This window comes from Chanos chanos, chromosome 1, assembly GCF_902362185.1.
Source record: "Chanos chanos chromosome 1, fChaCha1.1, whole genome shotgun sequence".
Taxonomy (NCBI): domain Eukaryota; kingdom Metazoa; phylum Chordata; class Actinopteri; order Gonorynchiformes; family Chanidae; genus Chanos; species Chanos chanos.
Window position 1 is genome coordinate 13,677,501 of NC_044495.1, and position 17,863 is coordinate 13,695,363.

General features: G+C 38.6%; 2 protein-coding genes across 2 annotated transcripts; both read left to right on the forward strand.

Moving 5' to 3' along the window:
* The first annotated feature begins 2,197 nt into the window (after positions 1 to 2,197).
* Positions 2,198 to 4,637, forward strand: fosaa (v-fos FBJ murine osteosarcoma viral oncogene homolog Aa). Its single transcript, XM_030783306.1, has 4 exons — positions 2,198 to 2,344; positions 3,205 to 3,432; positions 3,742 to 3,849; positions 3,966 to 4,637. Exons 1-4 carry the CDS (start codon positions 2,198 to 2,200, stop codon positions 4,635 to 4,637), a joined length of 1,155 nt encoding a protein of 384 aa, XP_030639166.1.
* A 1,780-nt stretch (positions 4,638 to 6,417) lies between these two features.
* Positions 6,418 to 15,263, forward strand: jdp2a (Jun dimerization protein 2a). The gene is made up of 4 exons (XM_030788159.1): positions 6,418 to 6,504; positions 12,314 to 12,531; positions 14,256 to 14,360; positions 14,982 to 15,263. Exons 2-4 carry the CDS (start codon positions 12,337 to 12,339, stop codon positions 15,165 to 15,167), a joined length of 486 nt encoding a protein of 161 aa, XP_030644019.1. The 5' UTR covers positions 6,418 to 6,504; positions 12,314 to 12,336; the 3' UTR covers positions 15,168 to 15,263.
* Positions 15,264 to 17,863: the final 2,600 nt, after the last annotated feature.

Below are 17,863 nucleotides of genomic sequence, written 5' to 3' on the forward strand. Positions count from 1 at the left end.
TCTTTTTTTTTTTTGTCATGTTTCTTATCAGCTGTATTCTCCAGTGTTGTCACCACTTGCAACAATGAGAATGCAGTTGGATTTTATTTTTGCTTCAGCCAAGTAACAAACACCTGATTCGGCGAACTAACGCACTAAGCTAATAATCGGTTAGATCAGGTGTTTTCCATGCTACAATAATGTAAAATTCAGTACGTCCTTGGGACTGCAACTGGACAAAACCGCAACACTAACACAATAAACTGTATGTGTATATAAAATATTTTACATACTATTAAACTGTAATCAGTAAATCTGTTTAAGATTGGTGTATTATGACCAGATACGAGCCATGTACAAAATGATAAGGCACGAGGGGAAAAAAATGATAATTTGGCTGTCCTCGGGACCTGGCCTAGTTAAATTAAGCTACATCCAGTTTTACTGCGAATATTTTTTTTTCTACTGACACAAAGTAGTTACAGATGCTGCCTGTGACTCCGAGTGAGCATTCCTAAGGTGTCAGGCTCTCTTCGACAACAAACAAACGAAAAACTTTTAGAGCAAGACTTACGAAGGGAGTCTTTTCAACGTTCAGAGACAGTGAAAAGCTTGAAACTGCAGTGACACAATATTTTAGAAACTTTATACATATAGCACTTTTATGATGCTACACCTGCTGGTGCTATAGAGATGCACAAGATCAGTAATAGGGTCATGATAATAATACGTTGCCTGACTTGTTAAGTAGTAAATAGCTAGTGTCCTAAGTTGACCACTGAGAAAATCTAGGTCTTTGTTACACGTCTTGTTGCAATCAATATGAGTTCATTTTCAGTATTTGTTGCAGTCATGTCCCGTATCCCCGATTTAAACTGAATTAAATCAGTACCCTGATGGCTCGAGAAATATCGTTATAACGTAGGCCTACATATAAATTTAATAAATAGCGACGTAAGTATATTTTACTCATGCCCGTCAGCGATTATTGTATATTATTGCCAGATATCCACGAAAAAGAACAAAATTGTGAATGAGTGAATGCTGACCAGTTCCTTTACTGCACATTAAAAAATGGAATCCCAACACGTAATAGTCCATATATGGTAAACTTCCTGTTGGATGTTGGTGCGTCACTGCAGGGACATAAGAGCATCTGCAGAGATGTGCGAGAGGGTCTCGCAGAAGAGAAAGAAGTTGAGGCTAAAATTGTGAATCCTGACCGTGCATAAACAATAGTTTGGTTGTGCTCCATTCTAATCAAAGCTCATCACGGTTATACGAGAGATGAGTGCAAGAGTTTGGTGGATAGAGATATATTCTCTAGACAGTTCCTGTTGCTTTGCTTGTCTGTCCATCTTTACATAAGAAGCAAAGACATGCATGCACACCAACATAACAGCAATGCCATGAATGACAAAGAAGTGACTTATTATACGTCAGACCCTTCATATTAAAAATACTAAGGTTATGTTTGCGTGGCGGTGATTAGTGGCATATCCCATACATGTAGTATTCCAATCCTTCAATTTAGAGGATATATATTCACAGAATTGCCGATTTGATCATTTTCATAATCTTTGACTTAGCTAAGTACAAACTGCACCCCCACCCCCGGCACAAAAAATGTATGACGAAACAGATAAGCACGGAGAGCTAAATGTTTGCCACAGTTCAGCCTTTGGAATAATAGTGGTTTATATATTGCTTCTCAGGCTCGAGAAAATGTATTTCGCAATAGTGACAGTATATCTTATACTATGTTATGATTCGGATATCGTATATTATAATTAGCCTTTGTGCAGAAAAAGATAGCAAGGTCCATATAACAGTATTTTATGAATGGACATGTTGCACGTGCCAAATATCCCTCCCGCAGGGGGTTTCAAGCTGTTGTGGCGATAACTGACTTGTTAAAATGTTCCTTGGTTAAACGACATTATCAACAGCTGTCAGCATGTTTCGTTTGCATAATTTTTTGCATAAAAATATGTTTTATTTTTATGCGTTTTTAACCGTGCTCCCCGCTACAGAGATGGTACATCCTCCGTTCATTCATAAAATTCAGACAGACTATAAATAGGAGGAGCTTGCAAAGCAGTCTCAGTGACCAGGTTTTATAAACCTGGAAAGGCAGCGAAGGACTAACCATCAGAAGACACGAAAATCCGTGAATCGGGTCCGTGACCTATTGTCTATTTTTGCTGTCTGTGGAGAAATGTTTATTAGCAACATGAGTACCGACATCGATTCCTCGTCTCGCTGCAGCTCCGAATCTCCTGCCGGGGACACCCTCGCGTACTACCAGCAGTCGCAGACTGAAGCGCAACCGGACACCACCGCTTCACCGATGGAGACCACACAGGTAGGGGAAGATATTTCAAAACGTGCAAAATGGGACCACGATATACGATCAGAAAAAGGGAGCTCTTTACGATTACACAATCCTTAGCATTTGCAATGCGGCGAATTTCAATATTACACTATGTGTATATATATATATATATATATATATATTCAGTGTAATGATGTTGTGATGTTGAAATGACTAAAATTAGTGAAGTTTTGCTATTTTGTTAAACATTAAAATAGAAGTTAAAATAATTCTGGCCCTTTTCAGTGAGCTTAGTGCATTGACCTGAGAGGAAATACGAATCACAGATAAAGAGAAATGCAATAGGATACAACTGAGCAAAGACAATGAGTGAACAGTGATACTGTCATCACCCATCATCAAAAAGGTCGGAGGACATGTTTGGAGTTAACATTTTTTGGACATTTGAAAAATATTGGCACGCTCACGCCATCTAATCATCGTGAGTGCCAATCCAGCGGTTCATTGAGAAAAATAAACCCATTGAGGAGACTCCACAGCTGCCCTGCGTCAGTGTTGACGTCAGCAACAATGAAGAAGTCAAATATTGATCAGGAGGAGACTATTTTTGGATGCCTGAATGTATTTAAAGAAAAAGATATGCATGCCGATGAAGTGTGCCTGAGCTGTGAAATATATGAAATATTTTGTCACTCGATACACACACACACACAGAGAGACACACACACACACACACACACACACATACGTACGTCTTTTTATGTCAAATTCAGAATAATGAAATTAATAATTTAATTGTATTATATTATCAAATACTGAAATGTCAGCTATTTTAAAACGGGATGCCCGTTGTGAGCTTCCGTTTGACGAGCTGCTCTCACATTTTACAGAAATCTTGCAACGGTATTGAGACATCTGCGGCTCCGTTTGTTCCGACTGTGACCGCGATCTCTACAACCCCAGATTTGCAGTGGATGGTACAGCCGACTATCATCACGTCCGTCTCGCCGTCTCTGGGCAAAGCAAGAGCCAATGAAGCGCAGAATTCTCTCTCGGTAACATCCAGAACAGGAGGAAGCAAGGGGAAAAGCGCCGCTAGAAAGGGGAAAGTCGAGCAGGTACATGGATGGCGTTTCTCCTACCTTATGCAGTGAAAAGATTAGTATTTTTATTTTCTCCTGTGGCACTGTCTCTGCAAACAGTGGTGCAGCAATTAAGGACACGTTCATTCAAGAGCCTTAGATTGGCTGTATGCCTAGCTTAGGCATCCACTTTATATTCAGGTCACGGAGAGTCTGCAACAATGAGCTATTTTTAGACGCATTGCAGAGAAAGATGCATTTGGCAGCAGAAGTCTGAAAATTTAGAGATGAATCAAAACAGATTTCTCAAGGTGATAACCAACAGTCTTCTCTTCTCAGGCTCAGCTTACTCCCGAGGAGGAGGAGAAGAAGAGGATAAGGAGAGAGAGAAATAAGATGGCTGCAGCCAAGTGTCGCAACCGGCGACGTGAGCTCACAGACACCTTGCAGGCTGTAAGTAAAAACATCAAAACCCTGTCCAACCACCTCAGAATCCATTTAAAAAATCATCTGGCCATATCTTAGGCCAACTCTATCTAATATCCACTCTGCTTATTTTGTTTCCTCAGGAGACAGACAAATTAGAGGAAGACAAGGCAGCACTGCAGGCAGAGATAGCCAACCTCCTGAAAGAAAAGGAGAGGCTTGAGTATATCCTAGCCACTCACAAACCTTTATGCCAACTGCCTGAGGAACTAGATGGCATGTTCCCAGAATCTCCTCAGTCTGTTTCCACCCCAGATGCTCCTGGCAAACTCCAAGAGGACAGTCCACAGGAAGCCCCTTCACTTCAGGACTTGGAGACACCCCTTGTGCCATCAACAGCCATTTCAGGGAACTCCAACATCCTGCTATGCTCCAGTGCTGAGGTCAGTCTCTGTGACCTTGAGCCTACACTTGATATCAAAGAAGAACTTCTAGACAACATCCTTGCCAATGGTGATGAGGACCAGATCTCAGTAGAAACAGCCCGATCAGTACCTGATATTGACCTCAGTGGGTCCCTGGGCTTCACAGACTGGGAGACCCTCTACAAGTCAGTGACAAATGACTTGGAACCCCTTACTACCCCTGTGGTGACCACCTCCACCCCTACCTGTAACAGTTACCTGTCTGTGTTCACTTTCGCTTGCCCAGAGCTGGACTCCATGCCTGAGGGACTGGACGGACGTAAAAGTGGGGTGGGCAAAGCTGAATCCAGCGTAGACATCCTCAACTCTCCAACTCTTTTAGCCTTATAAGAGCTAATGTTCAGAAAAGAAAAACAGCCCATGGTTGGTTTCATGATAATGGTCTCTATTGTTGGATATCATTGTGTTTTGATATCTGAGACGTGTGGTGTTAATGTGTGGCCAAGTGGTTCGATGGCTGCATCTTATGAAGTGTATAATGTGACTGAGCTTGTATCATCCTTCTTCCAGATATATTTGATGTAGCTAAGAGCATGGAACTTCATGATTTGAAGTATTCTCTGGTTTGAAAAGCATGCACACAAATTTCTTATAATTATAAATAAATATATATATATATATATGTAATCATATATGTATCAGAATTTCATAACTGTTTGATCTGGTGCTTAGTCTTCTGTATGCTGTATTGTGGAACTGACTGTGCACTTTTCTGTGTTTTTTTGATGGCACTAGTGTATATCAGTGGCTCTGAATGTTGTGCTTACATATATACATACTGTCATACCTTACATACCTCAGCATCACTGTTCAGACTGTGTTTTTCCCTCATCGTTGAAAAAGAAAGTTTAGAGTTTTCCATGAAAACATCCAGTGCTATATCGATCAAGATGTATTAAATGATAATTTATTTTTCTACCTTTTAAATTTTGACTTGTTCGTCAAATGAAAAGTGAGATGAGCATTGACTGCTTATGAATTAATATTCACATTAAAAAAAATCATGCAGTGTGACATTTGTCTCCTGTGTTTATATGCAATTACCAATGTTTTTCGGTGTTTTTATGTTATTATGATATAAATTGGAATGAAAACCATGTGAGCATTACATCATGAATTTACATACAGCTTCATCAAAATCTCATTACAACAGTGTAATAGAGGATATAGAATCTAATGATTCCAATATAAATATGTCCAGCAATTTTAAGAACAGTTTGTTGGAGTCACTTAAAATTAAGTGAGAGAATAAACAATGTAATTCCTGCCTTACTTGCTATTTTTGAGTGTATGATAATAAAACATGTTTTAAGATACAGAATAGCACAATTTCCTTTAAAATAGAAGCAGATACTTGCCTTTATTGTCAGTCCACACAGTCTCATGAACTTCATGACAAACATTTTAATGTACTCAGCCTCAAACCAGCCATTCTGTATATGCTGACTCGAAAACATTGTCAAAACTGAAATCATCTTTGAGAACTGATTCAACAACAGCGCAAATTTCATTGCAGATATATTTGAATTTGTAGTGTTATCACATAAATATCTTATGATTCATTTGGCTGTCATATCTACAGAAATCGTACAATAAAACTGTAAATTACTGATATTACACCTACTTAATCAGATCCATTCAAATGTAAATTTACCGAATTAAATTATTCAGATACTACAACTTGCGCATGTTTTGTGCAGTTACATCACATTGTACCTTGTGATACTTCCTCTTGTATCGAGAGCATTTTTGAAAAGTGAGGCCACAGGCACCAAAAGTCTCTGATCCCTTTTTGGAGACGCACAATAAATTAGTCGACAAGCTCGCAAAAAAAATAAAAAATCTGTCTTCGGACTGTCTGCTCACAGAGAGTCGCATGCGGTGTGAGCCACATATCTATCGCGAAGGTCTTCCCAATTTACGAAGGGTCAACGAGTTGTTTGTTTTCTGGTTTCTAAGGGGTGGAGCGAGTATGACTTCCCTCTCACTTCTTTGCCTCTTTCTTCAGTGCAGGACTTTTGCATCCCTGCTTACGTCTGGCTGGCACAGCAAACTGATTTCCGCATTCCCAAATCCTCCCAGATAGGGATCGGGTATATAAACGAGCTGATGCAACGATTTCCACTTTTTAAAATCTACTCGCGACCTTCAGCTGACCTGAAAAAGGGACATCAAGCGAGCCTGGGATCGAAGTCAGGTAAATAGAAAACTTTGTGAACTTGAGGGGGGAAATCTTTTGCAAAGGGGCCGTACTCAATGTGAACAGCGACAAGGGCATTTTTCATTTTCCCTGAGAGAGAGAGAGAGAGAGAGAGAGAGCGAGCGAGCGAGAGAGAGAACTTGCAAGTACGTGAGCTCGTTCGGCATGGAGTTGGATGTATCATGCTATCATGTGCATACTTGATGCTCCACTTTTACTTGTAACTATTTGCTGAAGTTGTAGCTACCATGCACTGATTTTTTTCCAAAGCGAGATATTCATATTTTCTGTTATTTTAGCTACTTGCACGCGATGATACATTTTCTCTTTTTTCCATGACGAATCCCATTTAGTCGAAACGACAATAACATATGGCATATTAAAATAGTAAGTTGTTGCAGTCGACTATTGAGCATATCTCCCATCACGCTTGATTACCGTTCTCTCATCTGAACATTGTGTTACGTAAGATAGGCTACATGCCGTTCTGACGAACAACTTCCGCTTTAAAATTGTGTCACGGCTCCAGGGTGTGTGACTTGCACATTCTAACATTCTAACATTTTAGTTTATGTTAAAAAAATGCATCTAATTATAGGTTTGTGCATGGACGGGTTGGTATTGTTTTTAAATGCACTGTAGTTTGAAATTCCTCCAGGGTTTCGATTAGATTCAGAAATGTTATAACCGCTATTAGTTGTGTTCCAGCCACACTACGGTTTGAAATTTAATATGGATGAATTAACAAATGCACGTAGACAAAATACATTTGAAAATAAAATAGTGATACATCAATATATATACAAAATGCTTGCTTGTCTTTAGTTTGAGTGTATGACAAAGTGGTTCCAGGTTTATTCATGACTGCCATGGTGTCTCAATGATATAGATTATCTGCGAAGTTTATCGGTAGTCCGTGCACAGTTTATTGGCCTTTGATCGTCAGACGCATTACAGATTATCTAAAGTTGAGGTGTAGAGGGTCAGTTTTAATATGTTTGTGCTGTTAGCACGTAGGCTACATGTGACATAGATGTTAATGCTCAACATTTTCTGTTAGTTTTGTGTTCGTTTCCTCAAGTCTCCATTTTGATGTTTTTGTGCCTGGGTATTTCCTCGCAGTGGACCTAGTACTAACTAGAGAAGCTGTTTATTATAAGCAGTTCAGGAACGGTACCTGGCTGATGTGATGACTGGAGAGCCATTTTTGTATGCATACTTCAAACAACAAACTGAGCAATTGTTTTCTCTTCCATTGGTGCAGAAATACTTATAGATTGTACTTGAAAGTTATTTCTTTTTGTTTGTTAGTTTACACCTTAACTTGTCAGATATGGCTTTCTTTTGTCCTCACTGCACAGTATAGCACATCAAAGACTTTAAGGTGGAAAAACATTACATCTGTAGATGTTGGAAAGTTTCCTGTTTAGTGTTACAGTTTTGTTCATGTAAAGGCTGTTATCTAATTAATGGATCCTTAAATGTTACGTCAACACTGATATCTGCTTACAAACAATTAGGGTGTGAGACAGCATATGGTTGAGACTGATAACACTTTTAATACACCTCTGTTTGTATGTACCAACTGTTGTTTACTGCCTGTCCAATTACCCTCATGCAACCATAAGACAGGAGGTACTACATATTTACTATTTAATATTTGGTATAAGTATTTCAGTCCTCATTCAAGCACTGTATTTGCTTGAATGTAGTATCAAAAACAAAATAGGGATTAATTTAGCTTGGTCAGTCAATGGAAACATTTTGATATAAATTTAAACCTTGTAACAAGTTTCTTGAAACTCCACTAAGCAACAATTGAACAATGCTGGTAATAAGATGGTTTAAAAGTAAAATCTGCGGGGACAAATATCATTCACAGATTGCAGTGCTTTGACTTACAATGAGATTTGTTACTAGTCAATAAAGAGAAATGTGAATATTTGTGACAGAAAAAGTTTTTAAGTGACATTCATTTATTTCACTAATTCTGGCCTTTTCTTCTCCTTTCTGTTTATGCAAACCTGCAACAACCACACCAAAGTATCTTCCTGGTAGAGCTTTAGTCTAGTGTATTACATGTGAAAAGCTTGGAGTCATGCTATTTACTGGAGTTCTATTTTCCAATATGCTTCAAACCACATATGAATTCCTATATAGAGATAAGACACTAAGTCCATATGACGGCCTACAATACTGTTCTTTAGTGAGGGCTGGTTCAAGTCTCTTGATACCATATAAGTCAGAGTCATTATGTAGCATTATGGCTATCGTCATAATAGCTGTATTATGCAACATGGGCCAGTGGAGTTTCACATATTGCTTCCAGATTTCTGTGCTCTTTCATTGCATGAAACTTTTTTTTTCGGAACTGAAACCAATTGGAAGATTAACTGAAAATGCTTTGCTTGTGCTTGTATTCTTTGTTTTTTTAATTTTTGTTTCGAGGTTGTTGTTTTTTTCTTTCAGTTTATGTTAGTTTATTGACGAATGTTGTATGAAAATCCTGCAGATAGTTTGTGTCTTTGAGGATTCTTTGATATCTGAGGTACTGGGACATTGTGTAAACAAAAGTAACATGCCCTTAGAACAGCATCCTAATACAGACATAATATTCTCTTAATTGTGCATCAAGCTGTAAAGACTCTCGGCAGTGGATTAGGGCTCTCCAGGTTCTTTTGTTCATTCTTACTCCTCATGAAAACCTTATTCTCTCAATTCCTGGGACACGACCAGGAGTCTGTGACATTCTGAATGGATCTCAATCCTTATCTCAGAGACCAGTCCAAAATGCCAGGTTTTTATTTTCATTTGTTCTTGGAGAGGTTGTTTGTTTGTTTTTTTTTGATACGCTGGATGTATTTTTTGGTATTAACTACTTAAATTAAAAATTTGCTCCTCTTTATTCCTTATTAGGAGTTCAGTAAGGTGATCTATATTATGTTGGAACAATTGTTGTCTTCTGAAAGTGAAAATGCAAAAGGATTTCTGTTTGACTGTCCCAAACTCACATGCTTTGATCAAGGCTGTAGGAAAGAGGAGGAGGTGGAAGAAAAGTATGGGCAAAGTTAAGCTGAGTGCTGTTGAGGAGGCATTTATGCTGTATGCTATTATATACTTTAACAACTTGTGTTCTTTTCAGCCTTGCATTAATGTTCATTGCCATTTTATGACAGCACATTGCCTGGTTTTGTAAGCCATTTTGGCCTGTACCTGTACTCAGAGAAAAGAGACAATTTTTTTTCTTTTTTTGCTTGGAGAGTGTGTCTCATCTGCATGAATTGAAGCCCGATAAGGACTCATGCTGGGTTAAAACAGAGAAAAAACTGTTGGCGCACGTTTAGGCACATGGTGGGCCTAGAGTGAGCTATATGAACTGTTGCACAAGCAAGTGGACATAGCTTGTGAAAGCTGGGTCATTTCTGTTATTCTTGAGGTGAACAACCATTATTTGAGATGGTTTCTTTTTCGTAATGATCATTTCAGTCTTGTAGTGCTTCCTCATTGTATGAAGTAGTCATTCCTTTTTTAAATAGCCAGTGAATCATGTCACTGAGGGAGTCATAGTCAAAGTTAGACTGAATGACTGTAGCTTGGCCTTTGGAATCATAGACCATTTGAGTGGATTCCACTGTATTACGGTGCTCCTTGGAGCTTCCCAGTGAAAATCCAAACAAAGAGAACACTGTTGTATTCCGTTTATTTTTCCAAATTGCTCATGCTGTCATCGCTTGAATACATGCTTGTCCTGACTGGCCTGTGTGTAGTTTTATTTGGACGTGTGCTACAAGTTCCAGAGATGAAGGTTTTGGGTAGATTTTTAACCCACAATCTAGTTTTTCCATTGTGGGAATACAGTTAGATGAAGGATGTAAAGGTGATCTGTATCGGTTGCATGAGAGCCTTAATGTTATGTCTCTTTTCACCAAACTCAGCCAATATTAGATTACAAAAGATGGAGCAAATTTGTTGTTCTGGAGTGGCAAAATGTCATTACTGGATAAAGCATGTCTGTGTGTGTATTGAGAGTCTAATTCAGACTCGTAAACATGTGTGAATTCAAGCCTTCACAGTGCACTCGATGTCTCATTTTTACGGTACGTGTTAATGTGACTTGGCCATTACTGTATACTTGTTTAAAATTTGGAGTTTACTTGTGGCGATGGCCTCAGCTTTGGAATGTGTCCGCAGATCTCACTTCATGACACCTCTCTAAAACGTGACACAATTAGGCCTACTGCAGAGGAAGAGGGTGATGTAACTCATATGTTGCACTACCAATATGGCCCTCAGTCTAATTAATAAGTGGAGCAAAGAAGAATTTCTCAGATTTTGCAAGCAGACAAATGAGGTTTGATTATATATATATTTTCGTAAAATGCAAACACGTCGCACAGATGCAGAAATATTTATATCAACTATAATGTCAATTCCCCTGTCATTTATTAATACAGTTATTTTGACACAGTGGAATGATATTGTACTGGATAATGTGTTTTCAGGCACAGAAGCCAGCAAAATTGACTGAAGATCTCATTTTAATCACATTTTCCTTTTCCATAGTATGAGCTATGGGGGGCTTCGGCATCTGCAGTGCAACCAACTTAAACCTAGAAAGGGTTAACAATAACAAGAACAGTCTATGAGAATTTTTACGAACTCTTTTTTGCAACCATTTACTGAATCAAAAAGGGTTAGTTTTTGAGAGAAACATGAGTAGAGGAGGAGCGGTGGTTCGAAGCTGACGACATTGTCTAGGTCTCTAGTGGCCACATTCCACTAGTCTGAGAGAGACGGGTGGACAGCAATGGGCCTGGATGAGGGATACATGGGCAGTACACGTTTCTTGGCTGGGGTGTCCTCCAGTCTTCTCTCCTTCTCTCTCTCTCTCTCTCTCTCTCTCACACACACACTCTCTCTCTCTCTCTCACTCACTCTCTCTCTTTCTCTCTCTCTCAACGGGATAAAATGGAATGCGTCTGGGTCTACTTTTGTGCGCTATGGCTGAGGGCCTCTCCCTTTAGCTCTTCCAGAGCAGCAGAAAAAAAAAGAAGGATCCTTGCCAAGAGTCCTGTATGAGCTTATACAATATACACCACACCACAGAGGTGGGGAAATGGAGGGAGAGAAAGAGTGAGAATTTCAACAAGTAGTATTGGAGAGTCAGAATGTGTGAAAAGTAGAGACTAAGAGAAAAGCAGAAATAGAAAATGTGGTATTGAGGAAAAGTTTAAGCGAAAGACCATGGGTCTTATGGAAACAGTAATTAAACTACATTGTCTCACTGTTTACATGTGTCAGTAGTTCATATTTAGATACTGTATTGGTGTCTTGGGAACAAGTCTGTCCACACTCTTCTTGAAAAGGAGCACCAGTAAGGCATGTGATGTAGAATTGATCTCCTCCATTAAGTAAAAAACACATTTGTTTGCGAGAAGTATGAACTGTTGGGTCCGTCAGATGTATCACACTAAAAAGAAATTAGAGCAAAGAAAAAAAATCAGCACTTAAAAACGAGGTCCGATGTTTCATTGGCAATTTCCAGATGTTCTCAATTTCACCCAAATTTCTGTTTGCCTTTTCAGACAGATACAGCTGGTTCTTAGGAATTATGAAAAAACAAACAAACACCAGAAACTGTTCTCATAAAAAAAAAAACCCAGATAAATAAAGGGAGAGGGGGAGCAACCATTGAGAAAAACATCATCAAAATATCACACGCCTTCACATCAAGAGTTATGATTTTTTGGGAAGCTATAAAGCTAAATATTAAACATGTCCTCTGTTTTCTCTTTCCCCTGCGCAGCTGTGGGCGTGGGCGTGTGTGACATGATGCCCGGACAGATTCCTGACCCATCTCTGACGGCCGGCTCTCTGCCTAGTCTAGGCCCGCTGGCGGGAATCTCTGCTACCACGCTGACCGACCAGCTCAAATACGCAGACCTCTGCAGCCTGGGTGCCATGCTCTCCCCACTTCATCTACTGGGCAAACTAGGAAAACGAACCCTGCCAATTAAAACTGAGGTGAGAAGACTTGGTGAAAATGAAATGGTGAACACAAGCAGAGGGACAGGTTTTTTTTTTGCTCACTTGTCTGTTTTTCTTCAGTTTCAGTTGAAATTGAAAAATGCATATGGCAAAATGGCTAGACAAGAGCTTTTATTCATAAGATACATTTCCATGATTCAAGGATGAAACACAACACAGCTGTTGTACACACAACACAGTTGTATGTTTGATTGCTTTCTTCATTTTCGCCAAAGGTATCAATAGATTCTGTATGCACAACACTTTACAGATGCTGAATGACAGATTAGAACAATAGCCTGTTTTCTAAGATTTTGAAATAGTTTTGATAAGTTGTATTATGGACATGTGATTAATTATACATTCATAAATACACTTTTAAAGATGAAATTCGTAGACTCCACAAAGGTCAATGGCTCCATCCAGTGGAGGAACTGAAAACAGTACCACCATTAGGGTTTCATACTGAAAGACAAAGAGCAAAGAAAATGAAGTTGAAGTTAATTTTTCACTTGTGTCTTTGGCTGTCAAAAACCTTGTTTTGGGTTTTTCATTCATGTCCTCTGTAAAGCAGTAACTGCTGTTGGCTGAGCAGCTCACTGTAAAAACGTGTAACTAACATCCTTGTTAAGCCAACAGAAGAGGTGACAGGAGTGTTCCTCCAGCTCTAGTTCCAATCAGATCCTTGTGTAAAAGTGGGCAGAAATACCAGTAGAAGTTCATGTTAAATACAGGATTAAATGTACATTTTTTGTGCTATTGCTTGCCTTCATATAACCTGAATTGAGCTGCACCACATATTTACTCATATTTAATGAACATATGATGCCCTTTTTTGGGCTTCATCACTCCATCTCCCTACATGGTCATCTTGGAGATGCTAACAATGTTTAGCAGCAGTTTTGACACACAGGAGATGATCAAAATTAATTTGGTGGGGTATTTCTTTAATTTTTATGACTGGGGTGTCCATTTTTTCCTCACACACTAATTACCACAGGTATTTACCTACATTTACCTGCAGTTCTCACTCCCCATTCATTGCTTCAGACACCATGATTTAAATCAGTGATTTAAACAACAGTCACTGACTAAATTAGGTTTGATTTGGGCTTTTGGAGGTAATGATTTGGCCAACAGGAAGTAGAGAGGAATCATGGAAAGAATATTTAGAAATCATCCAAAAAAGATTTGGTTTGACAAAGTATGCATTTACATATGGCAGTCAGAAATATTCACTTCCCCACAGCACACAGTGGTAGTCTGTATTTACCAGAGTTAATGTTTTAATTTGCGGTGTACCATAAATCACAAATACAAAACGACAGTAGGCCAGCATTTAAAGAAAAATAAACCACAAAACACTTGACACATATACATGCTGTCTTGTTTTAAATAGTTCGTAGTAGGCTTAATTTGAACACTTTAGAGTGTCTGTGGTTTGTGATTAAGTAATGCTTTAATCAGCTCCAACGGTCGAAGACATTAAGTAGGATAATTGTTCAACAAGTTGTTTGTTTGGGTATAGACCAAATTAGGCAATAGATCCCTTGATGTTGGAGATCTGAATTACACACATTCAAAAACAGTGGATGGCTTGATTATGAAATAATTTGATTTAATAATTCCATATTTAAAATCACAGATATTGTACAGTTATGTACTTTTTGTGAAAGAGAGTGTGAAGGCATAAATGATTACCGCTCAATGTCTTCAATTAGAAAGATGAAGAGGAGGAGAGAAGGAAACGAAGGAGAGAGAAAAACAAAGTCGCCGCAGCACGATGTCGGAACAAAAAGAAGGAGCGAACAGAATACTTACAAAGGGTGAGTAACCCCTCTGAAAACGGCTGTCACTGTGTGTGTATGTACACATACATATATATGCACATAGAAGACCTCACACAATTTATGCAATGATAACAGCAAGTTACCTTGTGATACACTAACAGACACTGCCCCGAGAGTATTTTTTATCAGTAAGGGAAAACTGAATTTAGGAGAGGCACAACAAAGAGGAGAGACATTTAAAATCTTGAATGGTCTTATCCATGATAACTTACCAGTCAAAACATTCTCTTTCGTCTCATTACGAGTGTGGAAGCTGGGAATCATTATACTTCTATAAAAATCTGATTTAAGGTAAGGGTCGAGATAGTGGTGTAAAACAGAACAATGCTACGTTTTATGGTTTGTGAAAGTGTGACCTACAGGGATATCCTTGTGAAAAACTTTCTTATCTGTTCATGTTACAGTTCATTTAGATCACAAAATTTCACGGTAATACATGATAGGTTGTTTTAATTAGAGGAGGACTATATTGACCCTGTAGGTACTATTTTGGTATTACAATTGAAATATGTAATTAATATGTAATTATCTGTGGTCTTAAGGCACCATAAAATGCAATGCCATTGAACCTACCTTTTAAACCCTATCCATTTTCAGGAATCGGAGCGTCTGGAGATGATGAACTCTGAACTCAAAGCTCAGATTGAGGAGCTCAAACATGAACGACAACAGCTCATACTTATGCTGAACCGCCACCGGCCCACCTGCATCGTGCGGACAGACAGCGTGAAGACCCCCGAGAGCGAAGCCAACCCTCTCCTGGAGCAGCTGGAGGGCAAGTGAGCTCAGACTGACGTGTTGCCATGGTTACTGTTTACATCTAAGCCTCTGTACAGCTAGCTAGCTAGCAGCACTTAGCTCAAAAAACTCTTTCTTGGACCTTGATGAAGGTATGAGAGGAGCACGCTCCAACCTGTAAGCTTGGAGTTTAAGAGCCTTTTTTTTTATCACTAAACACAGAGTTAGCCCAATCAGATTGGGTCACGTGCTGGCAGTTAGGACTTTATCTTGTTACTGTTTTTTTTCGTTTTGCCTAATGTTTTGTTTTCTTTATACTTTCGTGCATTATCATCCAGTGCCTTATGGTTTTAGTTTTCTTCACTACCTAACTGAAAAAAACAACAACATTTCATAGGTTGGTTATTGACAAAACACTTAACTGCAGTCCTGACAGGTTCACCCAAAGCCAAAAACCATATTTTTTCTCTGTTTTCATCAGCTTACCACTGTGACTGGATGAGAAGAACACTCATATTTTTATATCAATTCATAACTTGTCCCTCAGTGTTTTTTCTTTTCTTCTTTTGACGCTGGCGTCATGTATGCACATATATATGAACTGTTTACATCCATGCTGTGTTATTAATGTTATCTACAATTATATATATATATTTTTTCTTTTTTTCTATGTATGATATTTTGTATGTCTTGTACATTGTATTATATGGACTTATCACTAGATGTGATACATTTTATATTCCGCAAGTGCTTATATAATCTGTTTTTTTTAAACAGTGATAATTTGTTTCATGGCTGTGAAAACTGCAAACAAATATTCAACAATACTGATCCCCTAAATGTTTGTTACAACATGCAAAGTGCATTTGGATGACATACTTTACAGAAGATTAAATACTATTTTTCAACAGTGTTATGCCCCATAGCTGGTCTCTTATTTTGAACTGTTGCCGTATAATAATGTCATTCTCCTGATCTCTGTCACTAATTCGGGGCCATGAAATACAGAAAGTAGGCTACCATTTCCTTTTCACTTAGCAGAATAGAAGACCTTTTGATGATCAAAATGATGTTTTAAAATAGAAGCAAATATTTTTCACAGTATTTCATCCATTCTGTGATGCAAAAGTGTTGAATTCCAGATGAGAACTGCTCAAATCACGTGAAATACAAACAATGTTTCATCTCAAATATTCTTCTATACAGCACTATTAACATAATGTTTGAATACACTAATTAAGTAAGAATAAAATGAGAGTATGTATGTATGACAAAAACAGTGTGCTTCCACTTATTTCCATCCTGTGTTCCCATCTGTGTGGGGTTTCACAGAGAGAGCAAGTGAAGGAAGAAGTCATGGTAATTACAGAGAAGTGTGGAAATTCCCAAATATGTCACCCAGGCTTTAAGACAGGCCTCAGGGGGAAACCTTCACTACATCATCATGTGTACTGAGATAAACTTCTGCTGATGTGACTACATCCCTGTCATGTGTTATTTGCATTGCACTATTTGTATACAGTGTGTGTGTGGCGTTTGTGTCCATGTGGCAGGTAGAAGGGGGGGGGGTGAATGGGTGGGAGGTGGGGGGGGGGGATCTCAGGAGACCATTGCATATTCTGATCACTGACAGTACTCCCTTCAACAGAATACCTTCAGCAGTTGGGACATCATGAAGAACTGCATGTCAAACCATAGATACATTAACTGACTTCTCCTGAGATGAGTTGTCTCTCTCTAATGTACATTCCTTGTATGATAGTTACGAGTAGTTAGTGAGTCAGGGATTCAGAGGTTCACTTTTAACCTTTTTGATCAGTACGTTAGAGGCCAGGTACATAAAGAATAACTCATGGTCTCTTGCTCTTCAACAACCCCCCCACATCACCCCCACCACCCACTCAAACGCTCGCAGTGCATTTTTCATTAGCCATTCTTTCTTTGAAAAATCTATTCATTGATTTAAACACTTCATGTGACCTATCACTGTGAGATAAGCCAGATAAACAAATGATCACTGTTTAAAATGAAATTAGTTTTAAAAAGTCTTAGTTTAAACGCTGACTTTAGGAATTCATCCAAGCGTGTGTATTTGTTTATAGGATAGATCTTTGCACATTCAATTCATTTGGATTTTTCTTCAGGTCTCATAGAAGTGATATTACAAGGCCTGTTCTTAAAGAGGCTTATGTGGTAGGATAGTTGTAAGCTGCTTAAGCATTCATTCATCCAGTATATAAGAGCAAAGTTCGATAAACGAAGTTTATAACTTCTCAGTTATGAGTGTGCACTCAGTAAAAGGATAAGAAGAGGTTTGACCTGGATGATATCTACTGGCTGATATCTGCCACACAAGTTGATCTGTTCCTTTACAAGAAAAAACAACTTTTAAACTTTGAGTTCAGATAAGGGATGCAAGATTCTGAACAAGACCTCAACAAGACAAAAGATATGTAGGGTACTTTCTGTATATGAAGACACATCTTAAATTTTTCAGAACAGTTGGCAGTCATGAGCCATAAAGACCACAGGAAATGTTGGCATATTACACGTAACACATTATTAGTATTGCGTCTTAACCTTTGCACAGTTTGCGTGTCTTTCTGCGCGTCAGAGCTATCGTTCAGTTATGATTTCAAATGTGAACTGATATTGTATAATAGCAAGTTATTTGGGGTGTTCACAGCAGTTGGCTGGATCAGAAAATTTCAGCGTTGTTTCTCTGTTTTTGTCGCGTCAAA

Coding starts and splice junctions, on each gene's coding strand:
- jdp2a (XM_030788159.1), top strand. CDS start 12,337: ATGATGCCCGGACAGATTCCTGACCCATCTCTGACGGCCGGCTCTCTG. Junction 12,532..14,255: donor CCCTGCCAATTAAAACTGAG/GTGAGAAGACTT, acceptor GTCTTCAATTAG/AAAGATGAAGAGGAGGAGAG. Junction 14,361..14,981: donor GAACAGAATACTTACAAAGG/GTGAGTAACCCC, acceptor ATCCATTTTCAG/GAATCGGAGCGTCTGGAGAT.
- fosaa (XM_030783306.1), top strand. CDS start 2,198: ATGTTTATTAGCAACATGAGTACCGACATCGATTCCTCGTCTCGCTGC. Junction 3,433..3,741: donor GAAAGGGGAAAGTCGAGCAG/GTACATGGATGG, acceptor TCTCAGGCTCAG/CTTACTCCCGAGGAGGAGGA. Junction 3,850..3,965: donor TCACAGACACCTTGCAGGCT/GTAAGTAAAAAC, acceptor TTGTTTCCTCAG/GAGACAGACAAATTAGAGGA.